Here is a 17,721-nt window from a genome sequence, read left to right as displayed (position 1 = left end):
CCAACTCAGCTTCTTGACTGTCCTTTGTAACTTCCAGAGGGCATTAGACTCAGTGAGTAGAGATGCCCTTTGGAGGATTCTGGAGCACTGTATCCCACATTTGCTCATCCAGCTAATGTCTGCCCTATATGCTGGTACAGAGAGTTCTGTGAAGTGTGGTGGCTCCACCTCTGACTTCTTACAGTTGATTCTGGGGTAAAGCAGGGGTGCGTCTATCCATTAAAGTGGATAGATGTTACTTGTATCATACCAGTTTGTAGATTACAAAGAAAGTGTATACTGAACAAACTAAAAATACTGAGTTTTAAAAGTTTGTGGGCAAAATTTCACAGCTCCCTGCCCCTGAATCCCTCCTTCCTTTTGACTTCCTGTTATTTTCCTCTCGCCTCTGTTTCACGCTCTCTGCCTCTGATCTTTAATCGGCCTCTGTCATTCGAAGGCTTTGCTTTTTAAACACACCGGGATTATTGGTTCAGGAAGAACACTTTAGAGTTTCACTGAAAAAAATCTAAAGGCCCCCAAACTCCTTTATCAACTGTCCCTTCACTTGACGCCTGCATTCCTCGCTGATTAGTTTCTAGGGAGAAGAGCACTTCCACAAAATGAGCTTGTAAGGATGGAGAGAGAGGAGAAAGGACAGAGAGAGCGATGAAGAGAGGAAAAAATTGCAAAGAGAAAAAAGGGAAGATAAAGAGAGAAGGTGATACTAAAGGGGGATCAGGTGGGCAGAGGGAGAGATGGAGTGTTTGGAGGGAAACAGTGGGGAAGAAGTGGAAGATAGAGGGGGAGACAGAGTGAAGGAGTGAGATTGAGGGGAGAGATAGAGGGATAGAAGAGGGTAAAAATAGAGAGTACTGCAATGATGTGACCAGCGGCGGATCCCAGTCATCAGTCATGGCTGCCTCCTATTAGAATTGTCACTGGGATTTAATTAAGATAATTCTCATCTGACAGGCTTGGCTACTGCCATTACTTACCTCATGCCCTGCTGCTGTGTCTGTGTGTGTGTCTGTGTGTGTGTAAGACTCAGTAACTAGACTGGCACTTGGATTTGTGACTAACTCCTCATCTAAGAAGACATGATAAGTTTTATCCCCCTCTTTTCTCGGTTCCAAGTATGCTTCATTCTTTATTTCAGTCTTATTTCATCCTTTATTTCATCACTTTTTATCATAGGTATTATTGGAATGTGAAGGTATGGTTATTCCTCCCCAACTATCATTATACAGACATCACACTTCAATGCATACACTCATGATGAATACGTTTGGGTCTATAAAAAGGCAATTACAAATGGCAGTTTCCTCACCAAATCCATTTAGCATCAATAGGCAACTGTTTCCTCACTGCCATTATGCTTGATACACTGAATGCTGCATTAACCATGACATGTAATTCTAAACTACTACACAGAGCGAAATATGGTGCCTATAAAAAGTTTTCACCCACTTGTAAAATGATCGCATAGACTTTCACACACTTCAAGTCAGTATTTAGCAGATGCACAGTTGGCTGCAGTCACTGCACTCAGCCTGTGTAGATTTGTCTTGCTGAGAAATAAATCTTCATCCAAGTCATAGTTCTCTTGCAGACTGAGAAAGATTGTCCTCCAGAATTTTCCTATATTTTGCTGCGTTCATTTTACCCTCTGCCTTTACAAGCCTTCCAAGGCTGGTTGCCGAGAAGCATCCCCGCAGCATGATGCTGCCACCACTGTGCTTCACAGTGCTAATAGTGTGTTTGTGGTTAATGAGCAGTAGTGTGTTTGGTGTCTGTTAAACATAGTGTCTTGCCTGATGGCCAGAAAGCACCATTTTGGTCTCACCAGACCAAAGAACTTTCTTCCACTTGACCATCAACCAGTGACTGGACCTTCCAGATGCAGGTGTCTTTATACTAAAATAACTGAGTCATTCACTGCACTCAGGTGATTCTCATTTTACTAAATGAGAGACTGCTAGCACCAGTTGGCTGGACCTCTGTTGAATTAGGTCAGTTTCTTTGAAAGGGCTGATTATTTATGCACTTATTTTACATCATATTACATCTAATGAAATTTACAAAAACATGTTTGTTCCCTTTCTGTGGTACTACAAAGACATTTTAATGCAAGATGGCAGAGTCCTTGGAGAGGGACCCCCTTTGGTATGACTGAAAAGCTATGATAATTTGATGAAGAAAATGCCACATATTCAGGTGATTAAATGCTTATTCAAATTTTTACCAAGTTTGTTCTACTAAATGCTGCTAAATATTACACACTTTACCTTTGGCAACTTATTAAGTTGAAAGTCACCAGTAAACAGGACCCAATGTTACAAATGAGAATTTGCTATGAAGGACTTGGACTTGATAAATAGACTTGAGCTTGTTTAACGCTTATCTAGTTGTCTGACTCCTCAAAGCACTTTTTACACCAAAGGACATTCTAACAAATGCAATCCACAATCGTACACTGATGGGGAATATAGAGTGGTCATCAGTGTTAACTAATCCTACTCACATGCATCCATCCATGCTATTGAAATTTAGGGTTAAGTGTCATGCTGAAGGACACAGTGACATGTGACTGCAGGAGCTGGGGATCAAACCCCCGACATTCTGGTTAAAAGAGAACCGACTCCACCGCATGAACCACAGCCACCCCTGACTTTTTTTTACACTTGATAAAATGATTTGCAGGTATCAAATACTGACATTTTGTGCTCTACAAAGATTATTATGGGGAATCATGAACAATAGTAGTTGTTTAGCACTGGCATACAGTAATATGCCACTTTTTTGTCCAGGTTTAGGCTGGATTGACAAAAGGGGAAGACATTGTGATTTCAAATGGAAAATGTTTAGTTCAGACACAGTCTGTTTTGGGGGTCTCTCTTAGGCCTTTCAGACTGGCTGGACTCTATGCCCGTTCTGGTTCCTGAACCTAATTTTGAACTAACCGGCACGTTCAAACTGAGAAAAAATTGGTTCTGAATGTAAAAGTTCATACTCAGCTGAAACCAAAAATAGTTGGTTCTTTCTGGGGAGCTGTGACATCATCAGTGGGCGTATCACATTCTAAGTTGTGAAGACGAGCAGAAAATGGAGAAAAAAGTGGTCTGCTGGGGGAACAAAATGTTTGGTTGTGATCTGGGCATCAGCAGAATTCCAGATGAAGCTGGAGAGTAGAACAAGGAAGAGCAGGTTATATGCCTAACTTGCAGAAGAGATAGAGAAGGCTGGGTTCACCCGAGCAACAGACACAATAATTAATTAACTCAAGAAACTGAAGAAGGAATACCTGGACAGCAGGACAGACTTGATGATACATGTCCATCATGCCGTCCCACTTTGGTTCTCCTGAAACTGGTGTGAACGCAGGCTGGTTCGCCAGAAAGCACCAAGGTTCTGACTCTCCAGAATGGAACCAGAGCTAGAACAAGAACCAGAATCTTTTCGTCCCTTTTGTTTTCATGATGTGGAGTTTGCAATCCTGCCTGCCACCCAGCCAGCAAGCCACACTTCATACCTCTGCTGGCCAATTGTTGTCTCTCATTGTTAAGTGTTTGCAATAAAAACCAGCACTTAGCACGCACAGAATCCATTTAACAATGTACTAACTTTTTTAAAATGTAGGTTGAATGAGGGAGAAAGCATGTTAAAAAGTAGCACTGCCTTCTAGTCCATTTTGCTATGTCTACCACCACACTTAGAGTGTAAAACAATCATAGCAGCAAATAATAAATGGGGTAAATTTTCAGTTGCCCGAGGTCATATACACAAATGTGTGTTGGCTGCACTTTCCATTATGATGGCCTATATTTCAATATTTTCTAGTTGTGTGTTGGTTGTACTGGTATTTAGGATTCAGCCTCCTTTTAGGTGAAAAAGGCATTTAAAGTACTTTTTTTCACCAGATTTTAAAGTATAAATTCTGTCTTTTTGTTTCTTTGGTTCCATTGGGCACATCCCAATGCTATACTTTTTAATTATTGATTCAATTTAGTCTGATTTACCAGCTCCAAGTGTTAAGGTGACTTTCTAATATCCTCTCGTCTCAGTCTTTGTATTTCCCAGATTGATTGTAATTAAATCTGAGGAGCTGGGTATGTTACTGTAACCCCCGGTCACCGTCAGTTCACCTCATGCATATCACAGCACTGCGTGCATGTATCTCAGTAATGAATGCGCGATGAAGGACGTTGGTAGATGAAAGCTGTCTGCTGTATCTTCAGCCTGCTATCAGATTTGATGTGGAGGGTCACGTCACAAAGACAGTGTGATTAATGTACAGTGTGTTGCTAAAAATTTTAACAAGTTTCACCTTTCCTCTGTCGATACTCACAGTCATTATTAGCCTGACCTTTGTAATGTAAATCAGAGACCTGCAAACCCTCTGGGAATGTGCTGTCTCCTATTAAGATCACTGAAATAGTAATTGATTGGCTGTAGATTGGCGCTTTACCTGGATTATAGGCTTAAAATACTCACAGCTAAAACAGTCAACACAGCAATGCTTCCATATGTTTTACTTTTTTCACAGAAGATAGCGTTGGCTGATCCAAAGAAAAGAAAACAATTAGATAGTCAATTTAATACGACTCAACAGTTTATAAGACCATCTCACCTAGGGATGGGTACCTTCCACATTTGAACCGGTACGGTACCGATTCCCAGTGCCTGTGTACCAGTACCGATACACAACGGTTTTTTGGTTTTTGGTTCTTCTGAGGGGGAATATTATACAATAATAAATGTTATATATCCTCAAAACTTCATAATTTCCAATATCAAAACACTATCAAATGTCAAAACAACATCGTACACCATTTGTAATGTAACATCAAAAGTGTTTTAAAAAAATTACTCCAACATGGAAAACCTGAACTACTATAACTACCCAGTGTTTTTTCTTTATATTGCACAAATTAAAACCCAGCCCCACTGCCTCCTATTCCTCCAATTTCCCCTCTTGAAAAATGTGTGTTAGGATCCATGGAGGGCGAATAAGTTTAAAACAAATGAACAGTAGAGAATGGAGTCAAAATAACTAACTAAATAAAAAAAGGTATAACATTTTTTATCAATTGAAGTATTACAAATGAAAGTAAACAAACTACTTCCTCTACCATGAACTACGTGTACTGCACATCTTCTTTTCTCACGCGGTTCTTTTTCCAACAAAACTAAGATGTCATCTTTCCCTGGTAAGAGCAGAGTCTGCTCCTCACTCATCAATCAGTCATGCGCCCATCCATGCAGAAGCATAAACGTCACACACAGGGTCTGTTGCGTTATATTTCTATTTACTGCAAAAAGTTAACAGAAAGTGGTAAATTGTTTCATTCTGCGATGGAAATAAGCAGTGAGGACGAGCCTGTGGCTCACTTCTTCAAAATCACTCCGAATCCATCCCTCCTGACAGAGCACTTCTTACAGCACCAGCTGCGCCAAGTTGGAGATGGAGAGTGACTTTTAGGACGTAGTCACACTAGGCAGTCTGCACTGTGCCTTAATCCAGTGTCTGTTAGGTGACTGAGCGAACAAACGTATCCCTTTATCTAGTATATTTCCGTGGTTGATATCCGCATGACAAAAGGGCAAATCACAGTGTGGAAAATAAGTATTTGGTACAAGAGAGGAAGGGGGGCCAATAAGCAGGAAGCAGTAGGAGCCAGTCGAAATCATCAGTCATCAGTCTGCTTCCTCAGATTAGAAGTTTTGCTGTGGAAAGCCTTGAACTTCATGTCACGAATATTGCAGCGTAACCTGCATCTTATTTTGAAAAGTGGAGCGCTACCTTCGACTGCTTCCTGTTAGCCATGCTTGTTTTGTTGATTCTGTGAGCTGCTACCGAGGTCAATACTCATGTGCATGCAATGCTGTGTTCATGTCTTGCATGGAAAATTGACTACTCTTCCACTCTCTTGCAGTCACAAGGGAGCATTTAGGTACTGAAACATGGTAACGTTTGATTTTACGTGAGTCGGTACTCAGGAGTACCGACAAAATTCGGTCGGTACCTATAAAAGCACCGAATTCGGTCCCCATCCCTAATCTCACCTATATGATTGCTATTTGACCAGTTCTTGAACTGAGAAATGTACAGCTATTTAGATGCTCTTGATATGAAGTTTCTCATTACTTTGCAGATAAATAACATCAAATTGGTTTGCAAAGTATGACTTACATTAGCAGTACCAACCTTGCCAGACTTCAGTTCACCTTATAGTGCATGTCCACATACTGAGGGTGGTTACAATTGCTCTGGTCACGTGGTTATTTGTCAGTTTGCCTTTGCAGCTCCAAAGATATGCCATCCATCCACTGTGCTGGTTGCATCAATGCAGTAGAGTAAGAGGAGAATAGCCGGCTTTATTACAGCCTCTTATTTAAACAACACTGTAGGCCTGCATTAATAAAAGTATTAAAAAGTGGTTTAACCAACCAGTAATTCTGGTACAGACTCAAGAGGATGACAGAAGTTAATCATTTAGTGCACATTCCTAGTATCAAGGTTTTTCAGCCTATAAAGATCTTTTGTGGACCAGCTAACCTTCAAGGTTCACATGGCCTTGTTTGCTCTGTCATGTCAACATGCTGTACAACATCAGAAAGATCAGACCTTACATGTTAGAGCATGCTACACAGCCCCTGGTACATGCTCTTGTAAAATCACTTATTGACTATTGTGACACTTTACTGGCAGGTATATCTGCATGCATGCTTAATCCTCTGCAGAGGATCCAAAATGTAGCAGTACAGCTGGTCTTCAATCTACAAAACTATGACGCTGCAGTCCCTTTCCATCCACCAGCTCCTAGACAAGGCTCAAAACTCTTCATACTTGCTTATTGATTTATCTATTCTGTGTAGAGACAAAAAATCTTTGCTCTACAACCATCATTTTCACTGTTATGTGCTCTAGATTTAACATTACAAAGCAGATGGATACACCCGTTTCCTTGTTTTTCACTGGCGAATCCATCTTGCAAAGCTCCTGTCTGAAGCGTTTGGGCCCGGTTAGAAAGTGACAGGACCAATCAGCAACGAGGGGCAGTACTTTTCAGGCGCGGCGGAGTTGTGACGTAAGCAAGAGGCTGGTACAATTATGGCAGAAGAGCTTAGCGCGGGTGCTGCTAAAACAGTTTTATCCGAACTTAACAACATTTCTTTGTTAAAAGAAAAGATAACAGCAGTGAGTTGTTTTCTTTTTTAAAAACTATAAAAGTTGTGTACTGACATGTCTATCATCGCCATGGTTCGCGTTATTCCTCGATAGCTGCGCACGAGCACCTCGGTCGCGGCTACGTCACGTATTTTGTTGTTCTGATTGGCCCGTAAAGATGTGACAGATGTTCATTCAGTCACACTATGAGTTTTTTTCAAATCCTCTGCCCTTTCCTAAACACTTAGTTTTGAAGGTTTTCCAGATGGATGTGTTAAACACGTGTGAAACACATCCATCTGGCGTGTCAGGTTACTCTAGATTCTGTTTGTCATAAATTTCTAGTCTGAGCTGTGTTGATCAATCACATATCAGCAGGCATACAGGTAAAAGACCGTGTTAACAACAAACAAGTGGGAGGAACCTTATTCAAACTACCCACCCCCACTGGTCGTAACTCGTCTCACTCTAATTTTCTCTGGTCTTATCTGGAAGCATGCTGCTGCCTGAGTGAGCATAATATTACTGTAAGGTATCACACTATTACCATTATTAGGCTGCTACTGACTCGGCTAAAGTTTACAACTAGCTAATGCTAAGCTAGGTTATCCTAACTATAGCTCACTAACATAAACACAGCAACACAATGAGGCACGTCATGATTCATGGACCAGCAGGTAGATTATAAACAGGAATTCTATGGAGTTATTATTTCAAAAACTAGTTATAAACTTACCATTGAAGCAAACCGTTTTCCTCAACAAATGTAATGCTCAACCAAGCTGCTCTGGACTCGAGTTCACTCTGCTGTATGGAGGTAAATATTATGTCTGAAATATTGATCTAAGGAGTCAGTGTGCCTTCTACTGGATAAATAATAGAACCGAGACATCATGTCTAAGTAAAACCGAGTCATATTTCCTGCACTTTATTAGTGAAAATACAAGTGTTAAAATTGATGTCTATCAGCTAACTTTTTGGCTGATTAACGATTATTTTTCTTAGGCTATAATTGGCAGATTTATTGATCACACCCTAATTGTTAATGCTGATTCGGATATTCATGATAATACATTTCCTATGTGCCCTACATTAGCTTAGACCTCTAGTATCAAACCTGCACTTTAAATACAAACTAGTGAACAATATTGTGCTGCAAACACCAGCAGAATTGCATCTCAGCACATCTCTGAGGATAAATGTAACCAGCTACATTAAAGCATGGTAGGCATGGCTTCACCACCTTCCTTGCTCACTTTAAAGAATGCATTGCTTCAGTTGAAAACATTTATCCTCAACACTGATCAGACAGACATTCAAAATGTTCTCAAATTTCAATGACTTGTTGGTTATACTATCACTATTCTGACACAAAAGAAGATGCTCATCACCTTATTCTGTGTTCTCTCCTTATCCATTCTTCCTGTTCACCCTGCAGACGCATCGATGACAATATGGGCCGGACTCATGAGCTGGAGCATTCTGCCATCAAATGCATGAGAGGAATCCTCTACTGCTACATGAGGCAGGCTGACAAGGTGAGTTTTTAGCTCATATTTTCACTCTGCAGGTTTGCTGGAAGGAAGCCTGCAGTAACAATGTATTACAGATCCAACATGTTCCAGAGCAGCTATTCATCAAAGCCTCTCAGAGCTGGTGCTTTTTAGACATCCGTTTCATTTCTGGTAACATAGATACATGAACAAATCACAACAGGAGCGCGCTGCTTTGGTCCTGGGGGCGTAATAACCAGCAATCTGTTAATTGCCAAAGACCTTTGGTTCAAAGGGGAAATTTCATGCCATGTCTGCAGGAAACTGATGCATACACATGAGTAAGCTGTGAATTAAAAATGGAAAACACACTTGTTTATGTACAAACAGCTAAACCAGATCCGTCCCCTAAATGCTGCCTTTAATTCTTTATGAACAAGATCTTTTAATAGAGCAGCAGCCGGCCGTGTCATGGTGCTCAGGCATGTGCACACTGTTTCCCTTTGAATGTCATTGTGTTTCATCTTGTCTCGACCTTGACGACCTAATTTAGGGGAGAGCTTTCCTGTGTCTTAATTACAAAGCTTCGTTTACACAGTTAATTACACAGAGCAGCGTTCGTTACGGCCCCGTCTCCAACACTTACAGGGAACATGGATTTTTTAATGGAGATGTGCCATGGGGCCACTGCTGGGCAAATATCACAGAGGCTATATAGCAGATGGGCTGAGTTTAGACTTAGGTTTTCGGCCTGGATAAATATTTTCTGATTGGTAAGTATATGATTGACAGGGCATCCATATACATAAAACATAGAAGAGTCCTAGTGATTCCATCCTTTGCTTTTTTAAGTTGGACATGCTATCTCCATCTAATTTTTGTTCACTGTAGATAAAAGACAGAGGTTGAGTTTAGGAGACCGGATGAATTTTGGTTGCTGGCCAAAATGTGCCCACTGTCAGTTACATCAGTCTTATCAAGGGGTTTGGTGGTTCATAGCAGTCATGGTTTGGTTTATACCCTGGTTTTAGGTATGGGCTTAGTCAGTAGTCGAGTTGTAAATAAAAAAACAGGGGGGATGGTCAGGGCTGTAGCCAGGGTTTCAAAATAAGTGAGGTCCAGAATTTATCCCCCCCATATAAATACCTTGCCATAATTTTGCTACTTTGTGACCATTTTTCTCACATTTTTGCCCATTTTAGTCACTTTTACACTCATTTTTTGCCGTTTTTCCAGCTTTTGACCATTTTTAAAGATAATATTTTTAATGTCTATCTGACTTTTTCAAGATTTATTTTCATCACAACATTAATCCCACATTTTTTAGCTCTGTTTTATTTGGGTTTTTCCCTCAGAATCAAATTAGCATAAACCAGTGATCTTGCCCCCCTGTTTCTGTCTCATTATCAGTAGGCTTTATTTTATATCACCTTAAAATATACCTACGTTTTGTTTATCTGTTTTCACCTGCGATCTGATTTCAAAACAGCTGATCAGCACGAGGAAGTTCTGTGACGTCAATCAGAACCAGCGTGGGAGCTTTACAGAGTTTCACCATAAATTCACAAACTAAAGGATCTACTATAGTGTCTACTATAGCAGAATCTGACTTTTGACAAGAGAGATTGCAGAATAACAGATGGATATACAGGCCACATGTGATTAGAGGTTCTGTGCTGCTCAGGAGAGAGAGAGAAAGGCAGAGCGAGCGCACCTCATTGATCATGGATGTGCTGATTTCCAAAAATAGATATCGTGAAGGTTGATTTACTAACGTAACGACCAGGTAAAGTTTTTGTTTGGTCAATATTGTATATACATTACCTCGATTATATTTATCATACAGCTGCTACCCACCACAGCCAAAATCAACCCGCATTTGGCTAGTTGGTGAGTGTAAATGTGCGCAAAGCCCCCTAAATGTTGAAATGGTGGTAATATTTCCAGTGTTAAAATAGTAGTAATATTTCCACATTCATTGATAAAAATGGCTCAAGGGATGGAAAGGGGGGAATGACCGTTTTAGAAGGGGGATGATTTTGACCATTTTTATTTCAGAGGGGATGCCATCCCCCTCATCCCCCCTCAACTCGAGTACTGGGCTTAGTTAATTAATAAAAAAATCAAGAGAAAGTTCTGGAATTATAGTTCTAGGTTTCCCTCATTTATTACCTTGCCTATAAAAAGTATTCACCCAGTGGATGTTTTATCCTTCTATTGATTTTATCAATCAATCATGGTCAATATATTTATTTATTTTTGACAAGAAAATACAAGAAACCTCTTTTATGTCAAAGTGTAAACATATTTCTACAAAGTTATATCAATTACATAAAAATATGTAATGTAAAATAAGAGACTGCATAAATATTCACCCCCTGCAAGTCAGTATAGAGTCACCTGTGGCTGCAATCACAGCACTGAGTCTGTGTGGATAGGTCTCAATCAGGCACATCATAACTGGATGCTGCAATTTTACTTCATTCTTCTTTGCTAATCTTCTAAAACTCTATCAGGTTGCACAAGAATCAGGCATGAACAGCCCTTTTCAAGTCCAGCCACAAATTCTTTACTGGATTGATGTCTGGGCTTTGACTCAGCCACTCCAGTTGTCTTTAAACCATTTCTGTATAGCTTTAGGTGCACATTGTCTTACCTGAAAATAAATCTACCTTTACAAGCCCCACAGGACCGGCTGCTGAGAAGCATCCCCACAGCATGATGCTACCACTGCTGTGTTTCACAGTGAGGATGGTGTGTGTGTGGTTTGCTTGAGGCCAAAAAGCACCATTTTGGTCTCATCAGTCCAAAGAACTTTCTTTTCATAAGACTTTTCTTCAGCAGTGTTTTTTTCTTTGCCACTCTCCCATTGAGCTCTGACTGGTGAAGAACCTGGGCAACAGTTGTTGTATGCAGAGTCTCTCCCATCTCAGCTGCTGAAGCTTGTAACACCTTCAGAGTAGTCATAGGTGTTCTGGTGGCCTCTCTCACTAGTCTCCTTCTTGCACGGTCACTCAGTTTGTGAGGACAGCCTGATCTAGGCAGATTTACACATGTGCAATATTCCTTCCATTTCTTGATGATGGATTTAACTGAACTCTGGGGGATGTTCAGTTCCTTGGATTTTTTTGTGTCTATCACCTGACTTAGACTTTTCAATGACCTTTTCTCTGAGTTGCTTGGCGTGTTCTGTTGTCTTCATGATGTAATGGTAGCCAGGCATACTGATTGACCAGTGACTGGGTGTTCCAAACACTGGTGTCTTTATACTACAGTCACTTGAGGCACATTCACTGCACTCAGGTGATCCTCATTTCACTAATTGTGAGTCTAGCACCAGATGGCTGGAACTCTGTTGAATTAGGCTAGTCGCTGTAAAGGGGTAAATGTTTATGCAGTTACTTATTTCACCGTACATTTTGTTGTTTAATTGACATTACTTTGTAGAAATCTGTTTTCAGTTTGAGGGTTTTTTGGTCAAAAAAAGCCAAACTATTTTGATCATGATTGACTTATAAAATCAGTTAAAGGGTAAAACATCCAGGCAGGTGAATTGTTTTTAGGCGCTGTGCTTGTCTCTCATGCATACTTTGCAAAGCAAAAATGATCCTTTTAGACTTTTTTAAAACTGTTTTTAGATGCAATGTAATTCTAACACAAAGTCCCCATCATTGAATATTTCTAATGGGCACACAAGTAAACAAGTAATGATATTTGTAAAACAACTGGAATACTCTTCACGGCTTGCTTCAAGACCTTTCTTCACTACAGACTAGCCTTTGACCACAATTACATTGTTTTTGAATATCAAATGCATGTCCTTGTTGTTGTTGAGACGAAATGCAGTCTTTGCTTGTTATCAATGTTAATAAATGCACAAAGGCAGACTGATACTATTTTCCACTACTGAGTGCAGTAGCAGGCATGTGTTTCTCTAATTTGAAGCCCATATTGGCACAATGCAGCACTCAAACAATAAGCAAGATGTTGGTCCTCTCAGAACATCCCCCGTGTAGAGCCACTTGACTCCATGGCTTTGCTGGAGCGACAATCAGAGAGGCCACTACACACAAGTAGGTTTCATAGAAGCATAAACAGCAGCACCTATTGTTAGCTACTGATGGAGGGAAGTGTCTATCTCAATATCTCTCTAACGTGCATGCACATGCATGTATAAGCCGCTGTGGGATAGCAGGAAGTGGAGCAGCTTCTGCAAAAGTAGGACAGAGGGTCTCCACTTCAACCTGACAAGGAGAGAAAAAGGTGGGCAGGGGTTCAATGCCAGAGGAAAGAATAGATTAAAAAAGTTGCAGCTGAGGAAAAAGATAACAACAGAGGGAACAGGGGGATGAAAGAAAAGGAGAGAACAATAGAAAGTACCAGGAGAAGAGAGGGTAGAGGGGGGGAGGGCTGAGAAAAATGGAGACAGCGAGGAGGGACTCGATGATTGAGAGAGTAGCAAGAGAGGTGGAGAGAAAAGAAACAAACGAGGAAAAAATGGGACAAAGGGGCCAATTATTTATAACTCAGCGCTACGGGACAGGCGGCCCAGCCATAATTTGGTGTATAGTGGAGCTGATGTTGCACACACACACATATAAAAACACACACAAACTCACACCTGCCGCCACCAACAAAGCACAGAGCACAAAACACTCCAAACATGTTGTTTACTGCTTTTATGTTTGCTGTAAACTAAAACAATATTTTCTTGGCCTACATTTGACCCTGCAGTATATCTGCCAGGTTTACAACTCACAGTGCAGACTTGTTTGCTGTTTCAGTTCAAGTCAACAGGTTACATACAACAGACCTGACATACTGAATCTATGCTCCAACACCTCCATCCATCTAAGAAACTGTTCTTTGCAGATGACGTCAGACAGTGCAGGGTACCCCTCAGGGAGCAAGTAGTGATGTCTGCATAAAATAATGTTACCAAAAATTCATGTTTTGAGCTGTTTATGACTATGCCAAGCATTCATAGTGCATAAATAGAAACATTCTTAATTCTTAAGCTACTTTTGTGTCCTGAAAATAGAAAAATATTTAGGCAAAAAAGTATATAAAATGTTGAAAAAACTCACAGAGAAACAGTAGCAGGCTGGATTTAAGCAGTGTCATACAACGCTGGTATATGGCCCATTCCTACAAAGTGATCCGGTTTGGTTTAGTACACTTTTGCTATGGTTTAGCACATTAAACTCTGATCTTGCCCATGTTTCCTCAGCCTCACACGTTGTGATAGGAAATGCACCTCTTTTTAGAGAGATTATTTGGCTCAGCTCAGAGCTGGTTGTTTGGCTCTCTAAATGTGGATTAAGTAACACAAAGGATGGAGGAAAGAAAACTGGCACTCAAACTGGAGCTAGCTACCGTGGCTTACATTAAAGAGCTGTTTCACTGTGCAGTTTTGTGAATGGCACATTTTTACTCTGTTGCTCACTCCACAAGGTTTATTTTGTTGAAAGTATGTCACCATTTCAATAAAAAGCATGTTTGAGACAAAATGAAGTTTTTTTTATGTTAAAGGGGCACAGCTAGTGTTTTAGCTCAGTGCAAGACTCTTTAAGACTCTTGTCTCTCTTCATATGGCTACATTCCTGTGGCATCCTTCAGAAAAATCTTTTTTTTGTAAAGTTGATGGATCTTACTGTAGAAATTTTCTGATAATTACAATGTAGAGATCTATTTAGAGCGCTAAAGTACAAACCTTACTTAGTTCACATTCATTCCTACTATTAGACAACTAATAGACTAATAGACATAGACAACTATTCAGCAAATATCATTTTTTATGTTGGTTTTGGGGGTCATCTTTTCTGAAATACAAGTGAGAGGAGCTCCAAAGAAAAAGGAGGTTGGGATCCACTGGTCTATGACATAAATAGTTTTTCCTTGCTGCGTAGGTTGCTTAAATGTGGGGCATAATTTAAAAGTATACTGAATTCTGCTGTAATCAAAACAGGAGACTCAGCCAAAAGGTATCATCCCACATTTAGTGTGTTCAAATAAAAACACCCTTACAGTTTTTGTTCACATCTTTAGTCCTGTGAATATCAGCTATTACATTAAGAAAGGTGTCAATGGGACTTCTAGGGCTTTCTCAGCCAGCCTCAAGTAGAGTCTGCAGTTTTTCACACTTAAGCATTGGCTTCTTTTTTAACACTTGAGGATGCCACTTGATGACCACCTTAAACCAGCTTGTTATTTCCTTGGAAGCTGGAGCCAGACAAAAAAGGGGGCTTTTGAATCCAGCCTCAAGTGGTCACTAAAGGAGCTGCAAATTTTTTGCACCAATTAATGGGGGATTTAAGGTGGTCAGACTGTGAAGAAAAATGTTAGAATAAACATTATATTCTATACTTGAAAAAGGACCTTTATGATTCCTGATTTTTTTTACATATTTGTCACACTTAAATGTTTCAAATCTTCAAATAAGTTTTATATTTCACGACAACCCAAGTAAATACAAAATGCAGTGTCTGAATGATTATTTAATTTTTTGAGGGGGAAAAAATCCTAACCTATCTGGCCTTATGTGAAAAGTAATTGCCCCCTGAACCTAATAACTGGTTGTGCCGCCCTTGGCAGCAATAACTGAAATCAAGTGCTTGTGATAACTGACAATGAGTCTTTCGCATTGCTGTGAAGGAATTTTGGCCTACTCTTTTTTGCAGAATTGTTTTAACTCAGCCATGTTGGAGGGTTTTCCAGCATGAACTGCTTGTTTAAGATCACACCACAGCATCTCAATTGGATTTAAGTCCGGGCTTTGACTTGGCCAATCCAAAACCTTATTTTTGCTTATTTTGAGCCATTCAGAGGTGGACTTGCTGGTGTGTTTTGGGTTGTTGTCCTGCTGTATAGCCCAAGAGCTTGAGCTTGAGGGCATGAACTGATGGCCGAACGTTCACCTTCAGGATTTTCTGGTAGACAGCAGAATTCACTGTTCCATCAATCAGAGCAAGTGGTCCAGGTCCTGAAGCAGTAAAGCAGCCCCAGACCATCACACTGCCACCATCATGTTTTACTGTTGGCATGATGTTCTTTTTATCAAATGCTGTGTTATTTTTATGCCAGATGTAACAGCCGCACGCCTTCCATAAAGTTCAACTTTTGTCTCATCAGTTCACAGAATATTTCTCCAAAAGTCTTGGCAATCATCAAGATATTTTTTGGCAAATGTGAGACAAGCCTTTGTGTTTTTCTTTTTTTGTCAGCAGTGGTTTTCACCTGGAACTCTCCCATGATGCCATTTTTGCCCAGTGTCTTTCTTATGGTTGAGTCATGACCACTGACCTTAACTGAGGCCAGTGAGGTCTGCAGTTCCTCAGATGTGGTTCTGGGTTCTTTTGTGACCTCCTGGATGAGTTGTTGTTGCACTCTTGGAGTCATTTTGGTTGGCCAACCACTCCTGGGAAGGTTCACCACAGTTCCCAGTTTTCTCTGTTTGTGGATAATGGCTCTGACTGTGGTTCACTGGGAGTCCCAAAGCCTTGGAAATGGCTTTGTAACCTTTTCTAGACCGATAGTTCTCAATCACTTTGTTTCTCATTTGTTCTTGAATTTCTTTGGATCGTGGCATGATGCGTTTCTTTCGGAGATCTTGTAGCCTACTTCACTTTGTCTGACAGCTTCTATTTAAGTGATTTCTTGATTTAACAAATCTGGTGGTAATCAGGCCTGGTAGTGGCCAGTGAAATTGAACGCAGCTTTCAAAAAACTGTGGTTAATCACAGTTAACTCGTTATTTAACAAGAGGGGAAATTACTTTTCACACAGGGCCAGATAGTTTTGGATTTTTACCCCCTTAAAAAATTAAATAATCATTCAGACACTGCATTTTGTATTTACTGTACTTGGGTTGTCTTTGTGAGATATTAAAATTGATTAGATGATCCGAAACATTTAAGTGTGATAAACATGCAAAAACTCAGGAATCAGAAAGGGGGCAAATATTTTTTCAAGGCACTGTATAGTTACACATTTAAATGAGTCTTGATTACACATGAATTTGACAAATGAGAAGTACATTGGATTCAAGTTTTTGCTGTTTTTTCAAATCATTTCAATAATTCAAAGACTGGCTGAATTTGCCTGATAAATAGTATGCTGCACTGAAGAATTTATAGTTCAAGCTGTTTTATGTCAGGAGATGAACAGGCTTTAATGCTGTTTATTGTTCCGCTGTTGGCCACAGCTCCATAGGAATGTTAGATGTTCTTATATTGTATTTCTGTAGAGGGAATGCATTTGATGTAACAGCAGGCATGAATCAGAGTCACTTGATGAGTGTCTGAGTGCACATCCTAGTGACAGGAATTAGTAGGGAGTAAACGGTAAAGTAGCAATTTTCTGTCATTTCATGATGATGTTCTTTTCAGGCAGTATAGATCCTCATCTGAAATAATAGATTTATAGAGACACAAGACGAAACCATGCAGTTACAGTAAAACTGCTGTCACTGAGCCTACATGTCTTCAGTTAGTGATAAAGATAAACTGAAAGCCAATCCATTCTTACTGCTCTTGTCCTGCCTTAAAGGTAAATTAAGACCTTGTAATTCAAAAGATCAATCATATAGCTAAAGGATATTTAAGATGATAAAGCATTTATAGACATGGTTTTATGCTATACATATTAACTGTGATTACCACATTTTTGAGTTTATGAGTTCAGTTTCCCCATCCACATCCAGGCCTGATTACTGCTAGACCTGTTGAATCAGGAAATCCCTTAAATAGAACCTGTCTGACAAAGTGAAATAGACTAAACGATCTCAAAAAGCAACACATTATGCCATAATCTAAAGAAATTCAAGAACAGATGAGTTACAAAATCATTGACATCTATCTGTCTGGAAAGAGTTACAAAGCCATTTCCAAGGCTTTGGGACTACAGTAAACTACAAGGAGAGCCATTATCACACATGGAGAAAACTTGGAACAGTGGTGAACCTTCCCAGGAGTGGCCAGCCTACTCCAAGAGCCCATTCTTGACTCATCCAGGAGGTCACAAAAGAACCCAGAACAACATCTAAAGACCTGCAGGCCTCACTAGACTCAGTAAGGTCGG

The 17,721-nt window shown here is 40.1% G+C and overlaps 1 protein-coding gene across 3 annotated transcripts in view; it reads left to right on the top strand.

Moving 5' to 3' along the window:
* The window catches only part of phkb (phosphorylase kinase, beta), a 214,708-nt gene that overhangs the window by 47,626 nt on the left and 149,361 nt on the right, over positions 1 to 17,721 (top strand). For all 3 annotated transcript variants that reach the window (XM_041794257.1, XM_041794242.1, XM_041794249.1), the window contains one exon: positions 8,589 to 8,688. In XM_041794257.1, the coding sequence (XP_041650191.1) occupies positions 8,589 to 8,688 (100 nt within the window). The remainder of the gene's footprint in view (positions 1 to 8,588; positions 8,689 to 17,721) is intronic.

Source organism: Cheilinus undulatus, linkage group 1, assembly GCF_018320785.1.
Source record: "Cheilinus undulatus linkage group 1, ASM1832078v1, whole genome shotgun sequence".
Lineage (NCBI taxonomy): Eukaryota > Metazoa > Chordata > Actinopteri > Labriformes > Labridae > Cheilinus > Cheilinus undulatus.
This window is presented reverse-complemented; position numbering and strand designations above follow the sequence as displayed.